Source organism: Falco rusticolus, chromosome 1 (genome assembly GCF_015220075.1).
Source record: "Falco rusticolus isolate bFalRus1 chromosome 1, bFalRus1.pri, whole genome shotgun sequence".
NCBI lineage: Eukaryota > Metazoa > Chordata > Aves > Falconiformes > Falconidae > Falco > Falco rusticolus.
In genome coordinates, this window is record NC_051187.1 from 4078165 (window position 1) to 4104636 (window position 26472).

The window sequence follows — 26472 nt, forward strand, 5'->3', positions numbered from 1 at the left end:
AAATCTAGTTTCACCGTGTTATTTACTAATAAAGAGCATGTTCTCTGCTTGGCACAGTGCATCCTTAGCATGTGATTGACATGGCTTATGAGCTTATTTTTCATTTCAGATAACACTAAAAGCAAAAGACTAAGAGAGTATGAGTTAGTGGTGTTCCATGTTTCCTTTTGATCAGAATTTTAGACTGCATTTCATTTTCACTGATGTAGTGCTACATTGTACTACGAATCATGGAATCATTGAGGTTGGAAAAGACCTGTAAGATCATCAAGTCCAACCATTAACCCAGCACTGCCAAGGCCACCGCTGACCCATGTCCCTAAGTGCCACATCTACAGGGCTTTTAAATCCCTCCAGGGGTCGTGAGTCCACCACCTCCCTGGGCAGCCTTTTCCAGTGCTGGACAACCCTTTTGGCAAAGGAATTTTTCCCAATATATCTTTTTCTTAAAAGCTGTCTCGTAAAATGCAGCAATAGCCTCGTATCAAATAACGAGGAGTGGTGTGATACAAGAATTTGCAAATCCAAGTGGCACATAATAAACTGGAGAAAAACGGTAGCCTCAAGAACAAAAGCACAGTGTACGTTACCAAAAGGGGTAATACATCTGCAAGTATACTGTGCTAATAAAACGCTACTTAAGTTTTACGAGTAAAAAGTTGATGGCTGCTGTCATGAAGCTCTGAAGTTACCAAACCATTGTAAAGAACAGACCAAAATTCTGACAGATTTATGTTCCCTTACACCTTGCTCTCCGGTAGATTTATTGAAAGCATGGGAATACTCAGAAGAGTAAGATCACAAGTCAGTTAATTGGATGCTTTATGTTTTTACTGGAAGTGTGGTTTATGACAAATCTTTCTAAAATCTGTAATAAACGCTTGGAGTTAACTAGCAGGCACCTACCGGATTACGCAGTTGTTTGACAACGTCAGGCATGTCTAGACAGTGACAAATGATCCCGCTGGTAGAATCAGCCTGATTTATAGACTATTTCTAATTCTTATAATTCATTAATTTGCTTGAGGCTACAAAACTGTTAACATAGTCACGATTAATTCACTTACCAGTATAATTAAGTGTTAGTTTCTGGAATCTAAGCTGATGTGTGCTCTAACAGTAAAAATGTTTGCTGGTTATGAGATGTACTATGCAAAGATAACGTAAAATCTTTTTGAAAGTGCCTGGAAAGGTAAGTAAATATTTATATTTCTATATCTATCTTTTATTCCAAGGGATCTTCTAAAATCTTTTTAGAAGATCGTGGCCTTTGCCAAGTCCTGCACTTCAGTACTTTTTGCCTACCTTATGTCACACAGATACTCCTAAACAATTTCCACTCCTTCCTGTTCTCTGACTCCCTTTGACTTAACCTTCTTACACCTTCCTTGGCTGACACAACTACCTTTATGAGTCAGTTTTCATAAAGCTAGTTGCTCTGTGCTTTTTTTTAAATCCTTTTTTGGCTTCTGCTGAAAGACTATGTGTTCCTAGAATCTTCTCCTTAAAAAGAAAAAAAAAAAAATGAAGTTTGCACTGAATCAATGGAAAATGCCAACAATTTTGAACTTTTTACAGATATGACTATGGATGATGTTCGAGAATACGAGAAAAATATGCATGAAAAAACCAACATTAAAGTTTGCAACCAACATTCATCTACTGTGGATGAAATAGAGAGCCATGCCAAAGCAAGAGTATGTCAATTTTTAACACATATTGCCATCCTCAGCTAATAGACCTGCACAGATCAGCGAAGAGCAACTGACTGATCTTGCTGGCCAGTCAGTGGAAGTTTTTGGAGGTTTTGGTTCCGTAGGAACAGAATCTTTCTCCGTGAAGTGTGATCCTGCCTTTCATTTGCACTGTAAACTGCCACTGATGTAAGAAAGGGTGGGGATGAGCTCACGTACAACTCCTCGTCTTCCAGGAAAACACAATTCTCAAATTTCAGTTGGATGCATAAAGAGGAAGTTAAAGAGGAGTTTTACTTTCTATTATTTCAGTAGTTTAAAAATGCAGGAGTTCAGAGTGCTTCAGTCAAAAAGCCAGGAACGTGGGGAGTGGAAAATTTCTATGGGACTGGTAAAATTGTTTGCTTCACCAGGAAAAAAAAAAAAAGCTCACTAATGAGTCTCTCTTTTCAAACTAATTCTAATGTTGTCATTGATTAGTTACCAACAAGGTGAGAAACTTTCGGAAGTATGTGACAGCAGCTTGTGGAGAAGGGTGGTCTTCTGCGTAGGTTCTTTGATTCAGATTCTGGAAATTTCATAATGTATTTAAGTTCCTAATTTGGGCACCTCAAGTAGAGGGTTTTTCTAATATATTTCTATTAGAAATAATCATTTTCTAATAAATCTATTAGAAATAATTTCTAAAATCAGAAATTATTACTCCCTGCAAATAGAAAAGAAGCAGTGATATTTGCTTTTGAAATGGTTTTATTCCTTTATTTCTACTAGTTGCACCGTAGAACTGGGTGATGGTTTCACTGACGTCGTGAGTGTGGGGCAAAGCCTGCAGGGCTCCAAGTCTTTCCTTCGTTCTTACTCCACAGAAATTGCCACCAGCAATTTGTTGGTGAAGTAATAACCAGGGGAGGTAATTCTTGTGTTTGTGATGCTGTAGCTCCACTGGCATCAAGGTTACTCCTGAGCTGAGCAGTAAATCGCGAATCAGTTCTGAACGTGGCTCTGAGATTGAGGATTTTGCTTTGAATGAAGCCTGCCATCCTTAGTTCCCATGTGGAAAAATCACCTTTGAGGTCAGAACAGAATTTGTCATTAATGAAAAAAAAAAATTTAAAAAATGAAAAAATGTCTGAGCTTTCTTAGCTCAGGGCAAAGACTTGTTTTACTTGACCGTATTGCAGACCACAAGGGAATTTAAAGCAAATATGAGCTAAAAAACAGAAGGCAACTGAAGGGACAGTAAGTATTTTGTGTCTGAATTTAAAATGAACAGTCACTTAGCAAGACTTTATCAACCTTCATTTCAATGGCCAGGAAGCTGAGAAATCTTTCCGTCCTCTTTCACTTTCATTTATCCGAGACAGCTTTTGTTTGGGGCAGTACAGGAGCCCTGGGTCGAAATCAGCTGGAATAAATGCAGGGGTGCCCTTCGGAGTCCGGGGGCTTCTCAGCCCTTCGGGTTTGGGAACACCGCACACACGGGTGCAGGGGGTGAAACGAGATGTAAATCAGCAGGACAGGCTCGGATCTATCTCCAGCACGAGTAGGTACAGTTCTTCAGGGACCATCTGTTTATTTCTGCCACTTACCTCAGATTTGAAAGCAGCGTAGTCCTCGCTCCTAATAACCTGCAATGTGGGCTGGAAAGGTCCCGGGAATGTCGTCTGCAGGGAAGGGAGAAGGCAGCTGGCAACATGCGGGCTCTTGTTTATTTAAAATGGTTTGTAATGCAACATAAAGCTTCTACATCACGTTTGCAGCCAAGGCTACAGCTGCATACAGCTGGGTAATCTTAAAAAGTATGGATGTATGGAAAGCGTAGGATTTTGTCACGCACACGGTATGCACCATTGCCAGTCCCGTGTCTCAGGCGCCCAAATATGCAAGAATTTTAAATCGATTAAAATGCTAGTGTCTTTATTTCTGTGGGGTTTTTTGAGCTTTCAGAGCTGAAAGAATCTATAAAACAGCGTAATGAAATACTTCACGTTTGCAGATTTAACGTGATGTTTAGTGAAAGCCATAAAATTTGTTCCAGTTGGCTCAGTGGGCATCTTCCAGGCAGCGCAGACGTGAAGTAGCAGGTTTCAGCAGAGTCTCGCTGATTTTTCGCTCGGTTCGCCGTGTGTAGCAGATGTCAGTCATTTGGGATTTATCCGGAAAAGTTTTGCAGGGCTGAGCTCGGACCACGGGAGGCTGGGCTTGCTCTGCCCTCTCGTGGGTTCCCGCAGCACTGTGACACGCACACGGGCCGCTGCTGTGGACCAGTTTCCCATTGCAAAGTGGCTTCTACCTCTCGGCCTCTGTTTTGCAGGGAATTAAGCTGTGGATTTGTCAGTTGGCCAGAAATGTTTTCAGTACGGATTCTGGATGGGAAAGCTGAAAAGCATGTTGTGGCTTTCTCCAGCAAGAGGGGGGGCTGGGGGATTTGGCAGTGAAAAGCAAAACGGCCTCAGTCCGTGCGTGCAGGCGCATCGTGCGATGGGAGCTGTGCAGGGGGGAGAGAGAATTTATCATCCCTTGGTAATTACAGTAGATGAACAAAGCGATGACAGCCAGCCCTTTACCCGGTCATGCTTATCATCTCAATGAAAGAAACAAACCCCCTATCAGTTTTATTTGGTTTCAAGTCCTGAAAAAGTCGACTTGCTGACTGTGTATCTAAATGTATTCTTTAATTGCCTGTGAAATAGCTTGATTTTTCCAGCAATTACAGAGGTAGCAATCTTTATTCCGTTCAGACACAGGTAGAAGAACCATTAGTACGTGATTAATGTACTTAACTTCATTTCCTTTATGTTGGCCACATTGTACTCCCATCAATGCATTACAATAGGAAGGCATTCACGTGGAGAATCACTTAATGATATGCATGATAAGCAATCATTCCTTGATTTATAATTTGGATGGAAGTAGTTTAACTGAGTTAATGAAATGATAATTTGAAATTATTCTAACATGCCTTTTATCTTTCTTTCCTTCTTGCCGAAGACATGACAATGGATCAAGTTCGAGAGTTTGAAAGAGCCACTCAGGAAGCTACCAACAAGAAGATCGGCGTCTTCCCACCTGCAATATCTATCGCTAACATTTCCATGCCTTCTTCAACCCGCAGTGCTCCATCTAGTGCTCCGTCAACTCCTCTCTCCACAGATGCTCCTGAATTCCTAACGGTTCCCAAAGACCGGCCTCGGAAAACATCTGCTCCAGAAACTCTCACTCTTCCAGATCCAGCGAAAAAAACCCTTTGAATTAACCCAGCATGTTTCCTCCTGATAAGCCATGTCTACCACAGCAAGACTGATGTAACTTAATTTCTACAAAGGTCATGGTGGTTTGTTAGTTGGTTGTTTATTTTTTTTTTCCTCTTAAAATAATCTTACTGGTGTGGAAAGATTACTTCTTTCCTCAGAATTGATCCTTAAAACCTTCAGAGAAGTGCATGCAAGAGAATGTAGTTTATATACTCCTAAAGTAGTGTTTCAAGCCATCTTACTGACATACGGTGAAATAGCCTGAGGGGAACCCTAAAAAACCATAAATCATCCTGTAGCAGTACCCTACCTACAAATCCTCATCTAGGTCATAGCATTTATAATTAGGAGTAAGTATTTAGTAAAGCTGCCAAGGACTTCTGAGGCAAATCAGTGCCAACTAAAACGCAGGGTTAACAGGAAAAAACCCTCCCGTTTTCTTCTTTTATAGCGGATTTTAAAAGCCTTCCTACTCTCAGGCTTCTCCTGTGTATTCATAAACCTTTGACCTGTAACTCATTGCACTCGAACACCAACAGCAATCGCTCAGACTTGCAGTTCGCTTAATATGACTCAGGATTTGGGGCCTTAGCTAACAAACGCAAAACTTTTCAAACCTAAAATACCGCTGTATCGAAGCCCCGATTGTAATTAATTATACTGACTTTGAGGCCATTGAACTATTTCTACCTTGCACAGAATTTGTAAAAGAAACCACCTGTTTGTTGTAAATAATGTATTTTAATAGCTCTCCCCTGTCCTTTTTGTGGTCTCTGAAGTCCGTATTGGTGTTCATCGGTGGTGTTCCTTGTGTAAGACTGAAAAAAAAGCAGCTAAATTGAGCCAGTTGAGAAGCAAAACCAATGAATTCTGTCTTTTCCTTGCTGGAAGAAGAGTGGTAGTTACGCTGTAGGATCTTGAATGTAAAGGAAAGAGAATATCAGGCTCTTTTTTCTTTCCCGCCTCCCGTCTTTCCCAAACAGCACGTTCCCAAAAGCTGGTCCCAGGCTTTGCCATCGTCCCAGGAAGGGGTGAGCAAACCTGGTGACTTTAGGAAGCAAGGGAATGGTGGGGCTGCGCGGTCCGTGGAGGGCGACGCTAAGGGAACAGAAGCTCTTCGATCTCAGGAATTAAAATGCAGAAAAGGATGTTTCCCGGTAGGGAAGTGTAGACTGGAAGGAGGAGAAAAAGAAATGGCAGAAGCGGTTTCTTCCTTCCTTCTCAAAACGGGAGCTCGGTGAGAAACGTCCCCCACTGCCCCCACCTGGGGTGCGCTGCCTGTCACACAGGTGGGCGCTGCCGGGACCTGCGGGTGCTGCAGGAGGTGTTCAACAATCCACTGCTCAGTTCCCAGGGAGCGACAGCCATTACCTGAAGCAAGAGCAAAGCGGGTGAAATTTTGCGCCACCGGTGGGGTGTTAGGTGGATGGTAAAAAAGAGGGTCCCCCAGAGCTGAACGGGGGTCGGATGTTGAACACTCCGTTTGGGGTGGCCTTTTACCTGGGCGGGACGTTCGTGCCGTCTTCTCAGCACCACGCTGGGATCTGCTGGCTGAAATGCACTGAACTTCTCGATGGCTGTAGATCCAGTAGGAGTTACCTTGAATGTGTGGTATTTGTAGAGTAGTTTTAGTAGCAGGAGAAGTAATTCCACTGCCAGCCTGCACTGAAAACAAGTGTATATTTGTTTGATAGTTAAAATCCTGTAGCTAGCAAAATCCTGCGGCTCTTTGTAGGGTAGCTGTGGTCTGACTTCATGCGTTCCCCCCCTTACTGTCCATGTTTTGCTTTGCTTTTCTTCTCAGAGCTAGTAATTCTGTGTGGTTAGTAAACCAATGGGTAACGATTTATTTGTTTGAAAAGAATCCGCTGTAACGATGCAAACAAAACTTGCCTACGCTAGTTTATGATTTCAGCTTAAAAAGTGTGCAGATTGTATATTCATGATTATAACTGGTCTGCTCTTTTAATTATTATTATTTGTTTAGTTGCACGATTGGAACATCGGAAGAGAAGGGAAACCTTTGAAAACATGAAGCATTGTCTGGTGGGGTTTTAATTTCCTGAATTTGACCTATATAGGAATAGTCGAGGTCTGCTCCCCCTGACGTCTGGTTTTCAGTGACTGTCGTCTTTGTCAAGGCAGAATTTGCTCAGCTCCATCACAGTGTCCTTGTGCTTACACGTTACTGTTTCTAGATAAGTTCTGGCATCTGCATCTGACAGGGATTATTAGATCAAAGCAGTCCTGCCTTTACTTACATTTAACCGATTGATTTCCAATCCCACGTGGATACAGTGATTATCATATTAGGTGGCTTTGGGGATAAGGCATGTGTGACAGTTACTAACAGACCTGAATAGGACACATCTTAATAGCTGCGTGACAGAGATGTCGGAGAAAGACACTGATCACATCATGATAAAAATGACAGACTGTTCCGTGTCCCGTCTGCCGGTGCTGCTGCTGTCACCCTGCCACCCAGCAGGGCTGCTCTCCAGGAGCACCGGGTTTGCTGACGGAACAGCCGGAGTTCCCCGTTGGCCACAACAAGGATCAGTCACGTTGCCCCCGCGTTGCTTGCTGATGAAGGCAGATAAAAAGATGGGTGATGTTTCATTGCTTTGGGTCAGAAATGCCCCAGGCTTGTCATTGCCTTTGTCAGTAACCCTCTGCTGTGTCCAGCTTGGCTTTCCCCTCTGCTCAGTACCATGTAGTCAATGTCATCTGTAAATACCTTTTTCTGTTTGGTTGGGGTTTGTTTGTTTTCTAAGTAGGATAACTTTCTAGAATATTCCCAGCAAATGCTCAGAAGCACACGAAATTAAATGAAAAGCAAGGTCTGAACACTTCAGCATAACATCTCGAGGCAAAGGGGTCGGTTTCATTGCCGATTTTTTTCACAGTGCTTTCTGTTGTATTTTCAAACATGTTTATGAGGAGAAAAATAGAGAGCAATTTGCAGGTGTTCATCACTTCTTTTGCAAAAATAAATGCTGTGATCGTTCAGTGGGTGCATCTTTAGAGCCTGGTGCTGTGCAGCAAAGCTGAACAGGCACAGTAGCTGTGTTCCTGTTCTCTGCCACAGCGGCTGAAGGATTGCACGATCCAGCTCTGCTGGGGCTTGGCAGGGAGCTTTTCATCAAGGAGAATACAGTTCAGAGCAAAGAACACAATGAGTTTCTTTGGGTTTCTATTGAAACTTCTTCCCAGCTTTGCTTGTACATTTATGTATTTCGTATAGAACAATCATTACAAAATAACTGGCAATTCATTGCAGTCTTTAGGAGGGGACGTCTCCCAGTAAATTAAAAAAGGGAGGTATCCATAAAGACTATGAGGAGCAGCACATTCCTGAAACACATACTGAATAGGATTTCTTATGAATGTAATGGTTAATTTTGTAAATGACTGGATAAATCCTGTGAAAATAAACTATTTGACCTTATTCTTTGGCTTTTTTGATTATTCTGGAAGGTGATTTTGTGACATCTAGTAGCCAATTTGCATTAATTGCTGCTGTAGAGATTTTGAAATGGAAATACTTGTTCCTTGAATTTTAGTTTGTAACAAGACCGCTGTATTTTGTTCAAACTGCTTTGAAGCTTGCTGCACTATAACTTCAAAACAATGTGCTCTCATTTGAAATAAGCCAAATGTATATGCTTTACATGAGTTAGTGAGTGCGGTGAGAGAGAATTCATCATCTTGTCAATAGGAGCTTTTCTGTTCTCATTGTTTGGACTTGGGTTTTTATGTGCAAGTTAAAATTGCTATAGAAGTCTAAACGTTTTGCTTTAAATGAAGAGCATGGTCATTGAATTACAATCTCCTGTAGTTTCGTGGCATCACTAAAACAGGTTTCATTGGTTTATTTCATTTCTGTGATAATTCCATGTGACCCTGAATGTCCAGTAACTCATTTCTTTAGAGCAATGGTGGCTGCTTTAGGCAACGCATGACCACCACCAAAGGAGGACCAAGTCTGGAAATGCTCTGCACCTTAAACGATGCAAGGCTCAGCAGGAGAATTTGATTGTCATATTCCTCATTCATATCACTTAGTTTCTGATTTTTTCCGAATTATTTATTATTTTTAATATTGTATTTTCCCTCTCATTTTGTTGTAAATAAACTACCAACAATTATTCTTTACAACTGTGGCTATTTTCTTTGACTAGGTCTCCATTAACATATCTATGGATGTATATAACTACAACATATCTAGATAACATATCAATGGAACATATCCACGAACATTTCTACCCCCAGCTCTGCAAGTCACTTCCTTAAAAGTAAATACCACAAAGAATTGCCCTTGTAAGGAAAATTTAAACCCTTTACAACAATTACCGGAGTTTTGTTGTGCCTCAGCTTTTAAACGAGTTTCTTAAGGCCAGTGCTCCTTGGTCTGGGGCCGGCCTATTGATTTGTAAATGGCCATTTGGTTGACAAGGAAGTTTTTCAGTAGGAAGTGTAATTTTCTATGCAGGATTTGGTGGCCCAGTGTTGTAAAGACTGGAAAAGACTGGAAAAGAGAGCGCTTAAAACCTCTCAGACTTGTCTACGAGTCAGTTAATTGTGGTCAGCAGAAATTGCCCATGTACAAGGATTCTTTTAGGCGGTTCAGCAGCGGCTGACTCCCCCGGACAGCTTTCTCTGCATGGGGAGCAGCTGGTCTCCGTTCAGCTCAGAAACAACAGCACGGGCCAGACACCAGGAACTGGGATGGGCCTGGAGGCGGTGGTGGCTCCTGGGTGGCTTCGCCGCTGGGGTGGCCATGGGCTCTGCGGGCTGCGGGACCCCGGCCCGGGGCTCTGCCACCGGCGTGAGGCCATGGCTGCTCTCTGCCAGGGGGACACGGCTGGAGCCTGGTGTGACAGTGCTGCCACGGCCTGTCCCCAGCTCCTGCGTGTCCCTAGCCCTTGTGTGTCCCTGGCCCCTGCGTGTCCCCAGCCCTTGTGTGTCCCCGGCCCCCACGTGTCCCCAGCCCTTGCCACGGTGTGTCCCCAGCCCTTGTGTGTCCCCAGCCCCTGCGTATCCCCAGCCCCTGCTCGTCCCCAGCCCCTGCCATGGCCTGTCCCCAGCCCCTGCGTGTCCCCAGCTGCTGGCTGGGCTGGCTGGTGACTCGCATCGCCTCGGTGCTGTTTACAGCTCGGGCCCGTGTTACAATCCCACACCACCGACATGTGAATATACGTGACACCCGTGAAACCCCCGCACCAGACCCCGCCGCTGGGAAAACCGCAGGAGCGGGCCCTGGCTGAGGGCAGGCATCCACCCTTCCTCCCTTGGGAAAACGGCACGTCTCAGCAGGCGGGAATACATTTCATTACAGCAGTCTTAAGACCAACGGTGCTTTGCGGCGCAGAGGCCGAACGGCAGCAGCCCTGCTCCGAGGCCCCGCCGCTGCCCCGCACCCAACGGCGGCTCCTGGCGGCCCTGGGCACGACCCGACTAACACCGCGCGCGAAACACACGGCAAACAGCGCAATAAAGGGAATCCCACATGCCGCTGGTTGTCTGGCCGCGCAGCGGCGTTCGGCGACACGGGCGGCTCCTCTTATTCCGCCATAGTTAAAATACTCGGAAGGCGTCGCGCTTTTGTGCGCTTTGCAAACGCCGGCTGGCGAAGCCTCCCCCCACCCTGAGGCACCACGGGGCCCGATTCGGCAGGGCGCTACCGTACGACAGCAGCGCACCAAGCCGCCACACACAGCGCCCCTCCCGTGGGCACGCCCGCACCCACCGCCCGCGGAGCCCGGAAACTGCCGAGCGGCCTCGGCCATTTCCGCCGCTCCTCGGGGGGCGGCGCATGCGCGCTGTGCCCCGCCGGGAGCGCCGCGGCGGGTCTCGCGAGAGGTGGCGGCGGGCGGCATGGCGGCGCTGTGCGAGAGCTTCACGCTGTGCGGTTTGGGGCCCAGCGGCGGCGTCGGGCTGGGCGGCGGCCTCCTGGCCCTGCAGCCGGGCCCCGACCGCGACCACGTCCTGCTCACCGACCGCGGCAGGACGGCCACGCTCTTCAAGGTAACGGCCCGGCCCCGGCCTGCGGGAGGGGCCCCGGGCAGCGCCTCGGCGGCGGCGGCGCCTCGGGGCCGCGCTGCCCCCGGCGGGCCTGGCCGGAGCGCGGCCGCGGGCCCGGCTGTCAGCGGCTCGGCCCGCCCGCGGGCTGCCGGCCCCGGCGGGAGGCGGGCGGGGGTCCCCGCTCCGGGGAGGAAGCCCGGCCTGGCCGCGCTCCGCTGCGCTGCCCCGCGCTGCCGGGTCTCTCCCCCCAGCCCCCGCCCGTGCAGTGCTCCCCGGGAGGCTGCGGGGCCTGTGGCGGCCCAGCCGGGGGGACCAGCCGCGGTGGCGGCGCTCAGCCCGGCTGTCAGCCGCTGTGGGCCGCCTGCCTGGTGCCTGCGGGATGGAGCAGTTCGGTTAGCGGCGCTTGAACCTGGAAGCATGCTCTGGTGTCTTTGAACGTACGCGTATCTTTCAGTAGACCGGAATAAGAAACTGTAGGAATATTTGGGTTTATATCTTTAAATGGCGTTCACGTTCATGGGGCTAGGGACTGTAGCTTAGCAGATTCATGATACAGCTTCCTTTAGGTTGTTTAGTCCTCCCTGACAAGACCATAAGCGAGGGCATAAATGTGTTGGTAAATATGCCCAGTGTAGCTCTAGACTGAGGAGAGGGGATTGGGTACCCTCAGAGCAGCCAGATGTAACTCATAGAATCATTGAGGTTGGAAAGGACCTTTAAAATCATCGAGTCCAACCATTAACCTAGCACTGCCAAGGCCACCACGGTCCCTAAGCACCACATCTACACCCTTTTTAAACACCTCCAGGGGTGGTGACCCCACCACCTCCCTGGGCAGCCTGCGCCACTGCTTGGCCACTCTTCCAGGGAAGGAATGTGCCCAACATCCAACCTGAACCTCCCTGGCGCAGCTTGGGGCCGTTTCCTCTTGTCCTGTCGCTTGTTACCTGGGAGCAGAGACCAACCCCCCTGCCTACGGCCCCTGTCAGGCAGCTGTGGGGAGTGACAGTGTCCCCCTGAGTCTCCTCCAGGCTAAACCCCGCCAGTTCCCCCAGCTGCTCCCCATCAGCCTTGTGCCCCAGCACCAGCCCGCTGCCCATCTCTGGACATGTTCTAGCCCCTCGGGGTTCCTCTGGCAGTGAGGGGCCCAACACTGAACCCAGGATTTGAGGTGTAGCCTCACCATGGCCAAGTACAGGGGGACAGTCACTGCCCTTGTCCTGCTGGCCACACTGTTTCAGCTACAAGCCAGGATGCTGTTGGCCTTCTTGCCCACCTGGGCACACTGCTGGCCCATGTTCAGCGGACTGTCAACCAGCACCCCAGGTCCTTTCCCACTGGGCAGCTTCCCAGCCGCTCTGCCCCAGCCTGCAGCGCTGCGTGGGGCTGCAGTGACCCATGGGCAGGACCCAGCACTTCTACTTGTTCAGCCTCATACAACTGGCCTCGGCCCATCAGTCCAGCCTGCCCAGACCCCCCTGCGGAGCCTTCCTGCCCTCCAGCAGATCAACAGTCCTGCCCAACTCGGTGTCATCTGCAAACTGACTGAGGGTGCACTCGATCCCCTCCTCCAGATCGTTGATAAAGGTATTGCACAGAGCTGGCCCCAGCACTGAGCCCCGGGGAACACCACGTGTGACCGGCCACCAGCTGGATGTCACTCCATTTACTACCACTCTTTGGGCTCAGCCATCCAGCCAGCTTTTAACCCAGCTTAGAGTATGCCTGTCCAAGCCACGAGCAGCCAGTTTCTCCAGGAGAATGCTGTGGGAGACTGTGTCAAAGGCTTTACTAAAGTCCAGGTAGACAATCATCTGTAAAGTGAGTTTAGACAGTAAAGTTTATTGCTCTTGGTTTCAATAGTTACACTCAAATAGGAAGAGAAAAAGCGTGGTTCTGTGCCTGGTTGCATTAGTGAGTAAAAGAACTTGCACTAGTCATTAAAAGTAGTATCTTCACTTTGGATAAGCCACGCCTTGTACCTGTGCCTCATGGCATAAGCTCATTGGTTACAGGTCAAAGTTACTTCTTATGTGAAAAGAAAGAATTCGAGTTGATGTGGAGCTCTTTCGTGTTACTCTGGAACTTTTGGTATTAAAGTCACAAACAGGAATGCTCAAGTGGAAGTTCTGAGTATAGAAGTTTCCATATTTTAATGTTCTTCAGATCAGATGTGGCTACTTTGCAATTCCTTTCTGTCATGAGAAGAATCTCCAAAGTGTACCATGTTAGATTTTAATTATATTTACTTTGTTCTTACTCTTTCTAGGTTTCAGATCAGAAGCCACTAGGTTGTTGGTCCGTTAAACATGGGCAGATTATCACGTGTCCCGTTGTGTGCAACTTTGAAACTCATGAATACATAGCTGTTCATGATGACAAGGTGAGATCCTTTTATCTGTTCTTAAAGGAAAAAAAGGATATACCAAGTCTTTTAAGTGAGTGTAGATAGGGGAGAAATTAGCAGTGCTGCATTTTTGGTTAAATGTAAATGCATGGAGCTCCAGCACTCTTGCAGGTCAGGTCACCTCTGTTCTTCAAGGGGACAGGGATGAGCCGTTCTGCAGCTGCACCATGTGTTCTTTGGTCAGTGATACGGAGATCGTCTGTTCAGTTATGCAGTGGCCTTTGAAAAACTAAAGCATTCCAGTGAAGAGTGCTTCACGCACACATTCTCTAAGAATAAGTTATTTCTCTCGTTGTAGCCTGGTTAACATTTACAACTATGTGATTACTGTACCAAAATGGTTAAAACAGTTCATACTTCCATCCTTGTTTTTCTGCTCATATTTTACAGTTAAACATTCCCTGTCTGTGCACATGCAGTGTTTGCTCAGCACACGATGAACCTTTGGCTTTTTAGTATTGTTGTTGATGAAATATCTTTCCTGACCTTTCATTGTTCTCCTCGATCAGGTCATCTTTATCTTAGTCTGTCTCCATCACTTTGATCTACTTTAATTTAGGATTCTGCTGGATCATTTTCTTTAACCTTACTCTTTCCTATCCTTTCTTTCCAATTCAAGATTTCTGAGCTTGGTTTGTATTCCTGTTGTCTCTGCTTCAGCTTCTTCCCATGCAAACTTCCCCTGGGTCAGTTTCCACTCAGGTTACTGTGAATAAATGCTTTCTGTATATTTTCCTCCTGTGTTTCAGTGACATGCAATTGCTGGTATTTTGCATGCTGAGAAGTCTATATATTACTGTTTTACTGTGCTTAAAAAATGTTTCTCTTTAAAGGTTTTAAGAATATGGAAGGACAAAGATATTAACTTGGACAAAGTATTTAAAGCAACAGTAAGTCTCTTACATGTGTTTGCTTTTATGTTAACATTTTGAAACCTGGTGGAGAGAAGAGATACTGATTTTCATAGTACTGGTAATATCACGTTTAGCTGACTGTTGTCTTAACTTGTGTTTCATGATGTTCTGGAGTATTGCAAGGAATCCACTCGGACTGAGAGACTCGATCATCAGAGTATTTCTCTTAAAATGATTGGTATCGCAAGCCCAGTTTCAGAGGACTTTCTTTAAAGCTGGTGAATGATGTTAAAATACAGATTATTTTTGTCTGTTCTGCTGGTGGATGTGTTAAACAACACTTCGTGTTTTGCTGTATAGCAGTTGTTTGAACTCCTTGCCCTCAGTCTTGTTTTTTCTGATGTGTTTCAGAAATGTGATGTTCATTGGGACACTTTTTGTTGGGTAGAGATTTGCATTATTTATAGCATTTCAGCAAATCGGGAACTCCTAGATCTGCTAGATTCTAGATTAGGAATCTTACAGGGTCATCATTCTGTTAGTCATTTATTTAAAGAACTTAAAAAAAAATTGTGGGTAAAAACTTGGCTTTCAAGGTTATGTGCTGAACAACATAGAATATTTTTTTATATATATATATAGCTTTCAGCTGATGTATACAGAATACATTCGCTACCCAATGGAGGACCACTGGTGCTATTCAAAGGAGGTGGTGTTCGAACTTTAGATGTCCTTTTGGAAGCCCCACAACAAGAAATTGAAAACGTTATCTCAGATGAAGTCATCAAGTAAGTGATACAATTTTATCAAGTTTGCTTCTTGCTCAGAGGAATTGATGATGGTGAAATTTGTTCCCTTTTTTGAGGCGATAGGGGACAAATCTGAAGACCAAGGTCTTGGGGTTGGGTGTTTTTTTCCAACACATTGGTTTTAAAGTCTTAGAACTAGTTATACAGGTATCCTAAATTTAAGAGGCTGCTGAAGGCATAGTGATATGATTTTAGGTATAGTCCTCGAATTTAGAAGATGTTCATACAGCTTTCTGGTTTTAGGTGGAGTGAAGCTTTTAATGAAGGTCAACAACCTATCTTAATTTTCGCTACTGAGAAAGTGAGTTGAATACCTCTTTTTTTAAAACTTTCATAGCACCAAATCTAAGTGCTTTTTCTAAAATTCATAACCTGTTTCATTGGATTTTAAGAGCTTTTAGTGAAATCACTATCCTGATTTAATCAATATCCTGATAGAAGAGTTATATTGAAGTTGTGTTGATTTCAGGGCTGAGTAGTCTAGCTCTTGGAACTTCAAAGAACAATTAAGATTAAATACAGTAGACATTGTGTGACTCTTCGTTGTTGTAGAATACTTGCTTATTGTCAGTGACTTATTAATTATTAAAAAATAATTATAATTTTAAAAATTTATTTAAAATTAATATTAAATTGAAATATTTAATTTATTAAATTAAAAAATAATTATACAGAAATGTCTTTATTCTTGTGCTTCTTTGTGTTAATCCATTTGCATCAAATTAGAATTTTCTTTACGTGCTTGAGTGCACAAACATTTCTGAATTGGATTGTATGTCCTATAGAAAATGTAAATTCCTAATTTTGCATAACATTCAAAGTTAAGCAGTACTAATATCTGAATTTCTGTTATCTCTTCTTCATGTAAATTAAAGGAAAAATTTATTTTCTCTTGTTTTAGGATGGGGATTTTTTTGTCTACGTAAAGAAACTTAAGATGAATAGTCTACACAAATATAAGCTTGAACAACAGGAATTATCTAAGCCACTGAGTTTCACAGCGTATATAAAAAATAAAATCATCACACTTCTGTGTTTGTGTAAGTTATATTTTCTAATGACTTGTAATAATAAAGCAAATAATTGTATGGAAAGAGATAAAATGTTGATATTTATGGATTACTGTTTAATATTTTGAGCTCTTTAATCTTTCTGCAACAGCTAGTGGTAGAAGTAGTAAATAAACCTTCCTACATTTAAATGGCTGCAAAGGCTCACTGTTCCTACATATTATGATTGTACCTTGCAGATCTCGTGCTAGCTATGCATTGTTTTGCTGCTTTGCATCATACTGTGTCATTCAAATATCCTACATTGTTTCTTCTTTCAGCATTCACTGGACTTTGTTCTCTTTGGATGTCCTTTTGCCATATTATATCAGATAGTTTTCCCACAACAACAGATCATAAAAGAGTAATCACCTGGTTTTTTTGGCAGATTCCAATTACTCTGTGTACAAGTTTCTGATACCTCTGCAGCAAAATTCTGAAGAGGAAGAACAGATTTTGTCCAAGTCACTACTGCTGAACCTTTTGGTATCTGGAAGTGTTCTAAAAGGAACTTCTTTCGTTGTTCTTGATAAAGACCACATTGCAGTGTTAGGAAGTCTAGGTGCATCTGGTGACGAATGCAAAGGTAACTTGAAAAATGAGATTAAGATGCCATAAGGTCTAAAATTTCCTTAGGCAAAGTGCTAAGCAGGAAATAGTGCAAATAAAATGTTAGTTGGCTCTTGAAACTAGTACGTAGTTAAGCTGTGCCGTTCAGAGCAGTAGCTGAAAGATAACTTTCACCAGTAAATTGTGTAGTGGGTTGCAGGACCATATGCACTGTCGTGTTTCGGTGTTTGCCTCCATATGGTTTGTGAAAGAGTTGAGTATATGCAGTGAGAGAACTTATGGATGGAGGGGAGTTAAAAGGACTTGGAAACTTGTAAAAGGACCTACGTGGGGAAGCAGCCCTAATGTCCTGTAAGAAATCAGTGTCTAAAGTGAAACAAGCGCTTCAGTCCCAAGCCTAAACTTCTGAAACGTGGGATGAATTCAAATTTAAGCCACTGAACATAGCATTGTATAACAAAATGTTCTTCCTAACTGGAAGCTGCACTGGCTGCTGTCCCTTTTGCTACAAGTACTTGTTTAAAGCTCTTCACTAGAAAACTAAATCACATTGAAATATTTTTCTTAAGATCTAACCAGAATTACTTCATTCCTAATGTTGAGTACATTACTGACAGATATTTTGAAACAGTTATTTCTGTTTCCTTAAGTGTTTGTAACTGAAAGTAGCAAAGGCAAATGTAGCACTGACATTGCTTTTTGGGGTTGTAACTTTTGTATCTTATCTTCCCTAGAGTGCCTAACAATATGGAATACAAAATTTCAGACATTGCAGACTTCAAAGGAGCTGCCCCTAGGCACCAGCGGACAAGTAAGCTCAATCTTTAATTTGTGGTCCTTAAGTTTTGTGCATTTGGCACAATAGCAGTGAAGAGGCTGCTGGGCTGCGGAGTTCTGCTTCTGTCTGGAAGAGCAGTGAATGTCAGTTTCAGAAACAATATTGGCTAGTTTGTAAGCTATTTTTGTTAGAATATTTGGTGGGAGAATGGTGGCTTATGGCAGTTTCTTTGATAATTCAGTACCTTCTCATTTCTGATCGCATTGATTATTCGGGGAGAATGCGATAGCTAATTAAACAGAAAACCCACTCAGTATCTATTCTATTCAAACAGTTTGCAATTGATGGCCTAAATGATCCCTGCATGCCCCTAAATAGCATTTCAAGTTTTTCAGGTATCAATTATGATAAGTAAAGTGACACCGAAGTAATAAATGTACTAGTGAAATAGAATAGGTGACTGGTTTTGTCTTAAAATTGTACAAGAGGGAATTTAAAATTATCAGGTGAGCTTAATGTTTTGGAGCAGCCACTGTACTTTAAGACATTCCTGGAAAATTCTCAACAGAATGCTTCTTATTTCTGTATTTAAAATCAACAGTTAATGAAGGTCTGCTAATAAGTGGTAAACCTACCAAAAATAATTTAAAATAATCTGATCGCTGACTTTTATTTGAATTTTTTACTTAAGGAGTTAAACATCAGCTTGTGCAAGAACACGCTTCTCTGCTCATCTCCTTATTAACAATATGTTTTAATATTTTCTAGTTGTGGTGTTATGAGGAAAAATTTTTTTTTACTCATGGGAAAGTACTAACAGTAATTATGTACAAGTGTGAAACGTCATCCTTGGCAGCTGCTGTGGGAAAGCTCAAGGACAGTCAAACCCCTGGTAAGAATTTTTATAATTACAGTGAAAAGATCTCGTAAAGGGAAAACTTCTGAAATTGTACGAAAATTATTTTTATACAGTCCTATAAAATCAATTTAATCTGAACAGCTTGAAGTAACCTAACACATACTCTGTTCCTAGCTGTTAAAGGTACTGTTGCTCAGAGAACACCGAAGTGCACAGATGTCTGAATTTGTTGTGGCTTCACTCAGTCTGGGTTGTCATTCAAATACCAGAATTACTGAAAATATTACAATGCCAGCTATGAGTACTGAAAACATAATGAAGTGCTGTCTCCCATAAATTATTTTATTTCAAAGAGTTTGTGATTAGATAGGGCAATGTCAAACCTTAGTTAGTTTAAAATTATACTGGCATAGTGTCTTTAATCTAGCGTTGCACTAGGAAAATGTTGTTGCAAGTAATGTTCACAATAAATTGTGTAATAACTTCTCTTCCTCCCAGAGGCTAAATGGAAAAAAAGTATGCAAAAGGGGTGATAAAATTACCTGCTGCTGAGGTAGAACTGGAAACTGTCTTCGTATAAAATGAATCGGATTATACTTCAGTAAATACCTATTCTTATGATTCTTCTGCTAAGAAGTTGGTGTAATAGTCATACTTTAGTAAATGAACTTTAAGTGTGACCTTCATATAGTTTCTTTCTTGTGTCCACAGATGTCTCTTCGTTTGTAAACTGGAATACCCTTGGAGATGAAGAGCTGGCGGTTTCTGTTCACTCACAGCAGTCTGTAGCCCTAAAATCAGAGTCCAGAATGACTGTAAGTTAGCCTTAGGAGCATGAGGGTTTTGTTTTGTCTCTTTCCCATGCTGCTACTTCTACTTTCTTAGGTATTGCAGCAGAAGGAAATTTCACTTTGTGTTTGTTACTCATTGTTTCTAACACTGCTTCTGGAGTTGGACTACCCAGTTACTAATTGTAATTTGTGCAGCAAGTTGACACATGAAGTTCCTAGTTATCTTGATTAACATCCTTAAATACGTACCATCTTTTTGGAGCTGAATAATAACTTTTTGTTTTTCTTTGTAATAGTTAAGATCAAAAAGGAATACTGTTGCTAAAGTACAGCCAGATACCTTATCAGTTGGGCAGCTCTTACTAAATCTAAAAGTAAGTAAACCAAATATCCTTAAGTAGTGTTTTAGATGCTCTCAGAATATTTTAGTTGTCTCTTAAGCTATTATCTTTTTCCATGTCCTCTTGCACATATCAGGTTGACAAAGCTGCCTTGAACAGGTGAGTTGGAGGGTATTATTACTACTATTGTTACTATGCAAGAATAGTGTTTGGGCATGACGAAATCAAAGTTTTTTCATAGGAATGGGTTTGGGAATGGTACAATACAGGGCTAATAACAGCTGAGTTCTGAAAACTTGCACAAATTTGGTCATTTTTAATGACAATCTTTCTTACAATAAGTAAAGTTGGAGGATATTTCACTGAACTCTGCTTTTTTAAGCTTTTTTTAGATTCTTAGGTATGGCTTTAATTTTGTTGAAGACATTTTTGGATCTAGAAAAGTCAGAATGCTAGGAATTCCACTGCAAATATAGCAATAAGCTCTTTAGTTCCTTTCTAAAACTTGCTGCCAGTGTTGTGGTACTTTAAGTAGCATCCCTTCCTGTGTGAACATTCCTATAGTTTTACCGTGGCTAGACACCTTGGTAATGTTACTGCAGTAACAGGCGGATAATCTATGAGCCGTTATTGAAAGATACTGTTTACGTGAGTTCTGAGTGAGTAATTACCCTCATTTGGCGCGCTCATCCTTCAGAGAGATTACCAAAGCACAGAGGGGTGAGGGTATTTTTGTAAATTTTTTTAGCTGAAATTAAAAAAATCAGTCTGTTTTTCTCCTTGGTCCAATTAGTAAGAATTCTTAGTAAGAATCAGATTTATGCTTTGTACTTCTGAGTTGCACAGTATTTGTCATTTTCAGGATGCTTCCACGACCGTATTGGAAGATGAGTTGAGACAATTGATGTCAAAAGCACAGATGCCAGATTTCCAAGCCGCCATCGGATGTGTAATAACTGCCCTTATAAACAGATGTAAAACAGATCCAAAGTACTATCCTCAAAATTTCCTGCTACAGATAGTCCAAACCCGAGACTTGTCTTACAGGTGATAATTCTGCATTTTTTTTAATTGTAGGGAATAGTCTTTAAAAATAAAAAGTAGAAAATTAGTTCTTTTTATAAGGCAGTCTTGAATTATCGGAATTTACTATCAAAGGTGCTTATGCTTATTTTCTGAGGAAGGTGACACTTCCCAGATGGATTTTTGTGTAAACAAGATCAGTACTGATGCATTAGTTGTCCATGTTGTTTGCAGTGGGTGTGATCTATGCAGCTTATTCTTTCCATATTCTTACAGTTTGTGTCCAGATTTAATGGCTGTTGCTTTGGAGAAAAAAGATGTTTATCTCTTACAAAACTGCTTACAACGATTTCCAGATATTCCTGAAGAAATTACTTATGCTTGCTTGAAAGTATTTTTAAGGTAAACTGGCATTACTTCTCTCTTTTTTTTTTTTTTTTCTTCACTAAACCAAGCCCCTTAATAAAAAGCTGTTTTGCAAAGAACGGCTTTATTTATGTAGATGAGCAATTAATACTGTGCATTGAATTGTTAATTTTGAGTACAGTGTATGTTGCAGTCTTGCAAACTGACAAAGTGTTTACGAGATGTCTGTTGCATATGTTAATTCTAAGAACTATATAAATGGTAATTAAATGAACATGCCTTTAGTAGCACTGCTGGCTTGAGTGGCATTCGCATCCATATGTTGTTAACCTGTCTATTTACTGAGCAACAGACTTAATTTGGACCTTACCTGGGTTAAGAAGCCCACAAAAAAAGATTGATTCTTTTAAGTTCATGACAAAAATGGCTTCCATATCCCCAAAAGAATGAAGTTTTAGGTAGGCACTGTAACCAAAAGAAAAGACTGTTGTAACTGTTCCTCTAGGCTTCCAGAGCAAAAAGGATTATTATTTTTTTTTAAGAAAACATCAGATCTTGTAATTTCACACCTTAAAACTGCCAAATACTTTATTAATAAGTATTAGGAAAATCGTAACTGTCTTAGGAGTTGAAGCAGTCCCACTACAGGTAGAATAACAGTTTTGAAGGGGGCATAACCTGTAAGTCAGCCCATGACAGTTAACTAACATTGTTGGAATAAAAAAGGAGTACATGTAGTGTTCAAGGTTAATAATTACAAAACATTAACGGTTCTTTCATCACCTTTATTCATTCTGCAAGACTGTATTTTAGTACATATTTTTCCTTCTATAGTAAGCTTCAAAGAGTTCGTAGTATGTACTACTGTTGATGTTGAAGCTAATAATTGAAAGTATTAAATGTGATGTTTTCTCCTACAGCCTTAGTGAAGCCTATCTTCAAAGAATAGATGTGAATCTAGAATCTGTAATCTGTTACATTGATACTGAATTCAACAGTAAAGATGTTAAGACTGAAATTGTAGAAAATGGTTTCAATGCAGAACTGGAACAAGATATCTGGGATACTAAAATCACAAAGAAGAGGCATCTGACAACTGATGGTGAACTCTGCCCAGTTGGACCACAGAAGGCAGCATTATTGTATCCTCTGTATGTTTTAATGAAGGAAGTCTGTGCGTTATATGTGATGTGAATGTTTGTATTTAATATTACTAAAAGACATATTTTCCATTATTGTGGAAATTTCTGAGAAGTTCTGGTAAAAGAAGTTCCTATTCAGTAGAAAAATTGTTTAGAATATATATATTCTAATAGAATTCTATTCTAATAGAATAGAAACAATCAACTTTTAGAAAGCATCTACACAAATTTAAACATTTATGTATTTTTAAAATATTTTATTATTATTTTTTGCAAAAGTGTAAAAAAACTTTATTCAATAGAAAATAGCATCAATTATTTTGATGTTTGCCTCTTGAAACAAATTAACCTATTACATACTTGCAGTAAACAGAACTGTTCAAGCTAACTGTATTGTGATGTTTCAGTTGCTGTATGTATTTCACAACAGAAATAAGGAGATTCAAAAGCTGAAATAGACCTCTCTCAAAGAACTTAGAGAAATATTTTAATTAGAATTCACTTCGGTTTGTAGAATATGGTATTTTTTCCTGTAATTTTATTTCCTTAATAGTACTGCACAGAAATGCTGTTCTCCTTTCAGCTTACAGTGAAACATTTCTTTTGCCTCATCTGAAAAACCTTCCAGCTCAGCAAGCTGTTGTAAGTAGGTTAAAATCAAAAAGCTCTAAAACCCCTATTACTTTGAGAGGAGGGAGAGGGAAGAGTGTTTCAATTGTATATCAGAAACTTGTCATTCATACTGCAGTCTGAATCACAAACTAATAGATGAAAATGAAATTAAGATGCCTAGTAAGATGTAATGCTAGTGACTATTTTTCTACACTAATATTTTACTAATTTTTGTAGTCCTTTGTTATTTTAGAAAATGTAAAAAAGAAATGCTCTTTATGGCACGGTCTGCTTGGAAATGTTTGTATTTTGTTAGCAAGTTAAGGTTTGTTACCTTCTTGATTTGGATGCTTTTTGAGGAAGGTGCAAGACATGCTAATGTAGTCAGTTCCATCAGAAATAGAAGTTTAGAAAGTATGAGAAACAAATTGTACACTATGTAAAATGCCAGATGCAATGCAAAGCAAGCTCAAGTATTCAATCTCAGATCCTCTTAGTTCAAAAAACAAAAACAAACACTCCCCTGACCCTCAGAACCTGAAACATAACTTCAAGAACTGCATGTACCACAGTACCTGAGAACATATGTGGTTTTCCAGTTAATCAGAAAGCCCACACATGAGAACAAAGCTCATTTTAGCACCCATCTCCTTGAATTCTTTTTTTGGAGCAAGAAATCTTTGACTTGTGTTTAGCACAAAATGATGTTGACCTGATTCCGACAGTTAGCAATCTATTGTTGGCTGATGAAAGTGAAACTGGGACTAAAATCGTTAATGCTAGTACACTTTTTAGCAAAGTTCCTAGAAAAGTCTGTGTCTGAATTAAATTTCACTGACACGGTGACTGGAACAAAGATTACCCTGAATGTAACTTTACATTGAATATTGCTGAGAATTTTCAAATGTCTAGCTGTGGATGGTGTAAGAGAACCATAAAACCTATTTTTAATGCATAGTATACCATCATCTATGTTGCTTTAAAAAACAAATAAAATAGTGTGAGTATTATTACTGTGTGCAGGATAAAACTCCTCAGTCTGTTAAATGCTTGTGCTTTAAAAATGTTCTGACTCTTCTACTTTTAGCTCTTCCTCAGGTATTTATACTACCTGTATGTGAAATGTAGTGAAAAAATTAATACCACTCTTCCCGGAGTACGCTCTCCAAATATAAATCAGGTGAGAAACTAGTTGTAAGAGTTTGAGAGTTGTCCTTCCTTTGGTTCCTGTGGTGTGTAATTGAGTGAGTAGTTGTGAATATCTAAAATCAAATGAGATCTACATTCATTCTGCAGAGTATTGTCTATTAATATAACCTGTATGGTCAGGTGTAACATAGTGCTTTTTACCATCAGAAAATAAATATGTTGCCTTAAAATATGAAACCATGCATTTTGCATTAGAAGTTCATGTTTCAGAGTTCAGCTTTTAAAGCAAAATCTGCATCGATTGTATGTCATGAAGTGTAAGTGTTTTTTTCTTGTTTGTCCTCAGATCATGGATTGGATGTGCCTATTACTCGATGCTCACTTCACAGTTATGGTGATGCTACCAGAAGCAAAAGAGTTGCTTTCAAACCTGCATAAGTTTGTAAGAGCCCAAGTAAGTTGCGTCTTCTGAAATAATTATTTCATTTAGTATGGATTTAGAATATGGTGTTAAGAAGTGGGGGCAGGGGCAGGCAACAGCAAATTATATGGTGAATCAAATAATGTCTGTTCTCCGCATGCTCCTTCCTGAACATGAAATGGCAGTTGCCTCTCTTTTCTCATTTTGATTTCAAAAGCTGTTATGTTTGTTTGGTTTAAGTATCAGAAACTGTGCAGAACCACAGTATATTGATGTAAAATAAATTTTAATTCTTTTCATACTTATGTAAGTATCTGTGTTTTCTTTTTAGGTACGGTTCTATTCTGAACTCAACAAGATTGAAGGAAGTTTGCGAGAATTACAAAGACTTAACCACCAGAAAGACTCACAGACATATTCTATTGAAGTGCTGGAACTTATTTGAATTTGAAATGAATTATTAACAAATTTATTTTTTATTGATTCCTTTTATGATGAGGATGTTTTAGCACTCCATATTGGGGATGTGAAAAGTTGTTTTCTACAGAAGGAGCACGGTTACTCTGTAGCTACACAGGAGTTGTAAGTTTGAAACTTGTGTATTAAAAGCTCTCTTTTTGACTGGATGAGAAGCTGGATACTTGCTTATATTTTCATGTGTAATTTTGATATGTAATCATAAGAACACCCTAAAATACCACATGATTCTTGGCAAAGAATTAGTAGGCTATTTGCAGGGCTTCAACGGGTGTTTCATCAAATGAGTGGACATTTTTATTCTACTTAATAGTTGAAGTCTCTGATAAGATTATTCAAAGTTCTCTTATTTCCACTCAGGTTGTAAACTATAGATGAACTCGTTTGAGTTTGCTGCTTTTATTTTTCTATTTTTAAGTTGTTTTTACTTTGTTCAAAGAGATCTTTGACATTTACAGATTTAAATGGGGAAGGGAGCTTAAGTGTAGGTATCACAGTGCTTTCTCTGTTTCCTCTGTGTCATGGTATCACAACTTGTGTACCCTACCCTTTCATGCTTTTCTTTCCAGTCCAACCAGGTCCTCTTATGCCACTTTTTAAAAAAAATAGAAGGGAAGGGGTTTTGTGGTAGTGTCAGCCTTTAAAGTCTTGAGTTACAATAATCCAAAGCTGGTTTGATGTATCTTATATATCTGTTAAAACACCTGCATCCAGAGGCTGCCTACAGCTAAGGAGAAGAGTTACAGGGAGCAGGAACTAGATAGACTCCTCCTTCAAATGAAGCAGCAAAGTACAGTTATTTAGTAATAACTGCATTATTAAATTACAATTTTTACAGTCTATCTCAGAGGTTGCCATCAGCTGAAGATGACTGTGTTCTCAAGCAGAGAGGCTGCTCCTCTAGAGCATGCGTTCCTGCACAGACTTGCAGAATGGAGTTAGTGGATTTCAGCTTAAGTAGCTGTACTTCGGGACTTCTGCTTTAGAAATTTCTGAAGCTTTCTGATGTTGAAAGATTACATCCAAGGCAGTTTCTGCTTTTTAAATACTCATCTGTTGAAATCTTGCCTATGTACATTTGAAGCTTTGAGGGAAGGGGAGAGGAGCATAAAAACATTCAGGTAAGGTTTAATGCTATGGACTTTGGAGTGAGTTTTGACATGTCTTTAAGCCGACTATGCAACGACTACACCAGCACAGCTCAGAGCAGGAATGGTGTCTTGCCTGTTAGATTATGGAGCAAAGAACTAACCTAGCTGAAAATAACTTCTCTTTCTGGATAGTGATTTTTCTCTGATACTGCTGACTTAAGCATGTGTCACTGGGCACAGAGGAGCCACCCAGTTTGATTTGGAGCGGAATGTTGGAAATCATTGTTTGAATAAATGGCTCCTTAACCTTTTTCAGGTTAAACTTGCCTCAGAATGAACAGCAGCATTTTCTTCCTTTCTCTGCCTAGAGCTAGAACATGAGATTATTACAGTTTAAGTGCTAGGTGCATAACTTACTGGACTTTGGCTGTGTAGCTGCACACAGTTAAAAGTCTTAAGGCTCTTTGGAAGTTGACAAAGAGTGAACACCTGAAGTTAACCTCATCTATACTGCTAGAATTCTGGCATTTCAAAGTGTATCAGAGCTTTAGATTTGTTTTGACTGTCTCTATTAAAAATAGCGATGAACTAAAGTTTTACGAAAGCAACACTTGTTGAAGATACTACAGGTATAAGCATCTATTGAATTGTACTTTGATTAGGTGTTTGCTTACAACGGACTTGTTACAAGCTACTTGTGGGTCTGAACATTCATGTAAATGAAAGCTCATCTGGGATAGGGGAAAATGGGACAGATAAGC

General features: G+C 41.2%; 2 protein-coding genes across 9 annotated transcripts in view; both read left to right on the forward strand.

The window, feature by feature from the left end:
• The window catches only part of PITPNC1 (phosphatidylinositol transfer protein cytoplasmic 1), a 90991-nt gene extending 81888 nt beyond the window's left edge, over positions 1 to 9103 (forward strand). For 6 of the 8 annotated variants that reach the window (XM_037405230.1, XM_037405248.1, XM_037405210.1 and 3 more), the window contains one exon: positions 4686 to 9103. In XM_037405230.1, coding sequence (XP_037261127.1) covers positions 4686 to 4945 — 260 coding nt within the window. In that variant the 3' untranslated portion in view covers positions 4946 to 9103. Of the gene's footprint in view, positions 1 to 1578; positions 1698 to 4685 lie in introns of all 8 variants that reach the window. The other 2 variants (XM_037405256.1, XM_037405266.1) reach the window with 1 other exon arrangement.
• A 1698-nt stretch (positions 9104 to 10801) lies between these two features.
• On the forward strand, positions 10802 to 24769 carry NOL11 (nucleolar protein 11). Its single transcript, XM_037405289.1, has 18 exons — positions 10802 to 10975; positions 13242 to 13355; positions 14213 to 14269; positions 14876 to 15021; positions 15286 to 15343; positions 15944 to 16082; positions 16480 to 16677; positions 17396 to 17472; positions 18208 to 18331; positions 19010 to 19113; positions 19386 to 19463; positions 20293 to 20477; positions 20730 to 20855; positions 21740 to 21961; positions 22525 to 22603; positions 23661 to 23753; positions 24069 to 24176; positions 24475 to 24769. Exons 1-18 carry the CDS (start codon positions 10826 to 10828, stop codon positions 24586 to 24588), a joined length of 2172 nt encoding a protein of 723 aa, XP_037261186.1. The 5' UTR covers positions 10802 to 10825; the 3' UTR covers positions 24589 to 24769.
• The last annotated feature ends 1703 nt before the right edge of the window (positions 24770 to 26472 follow it).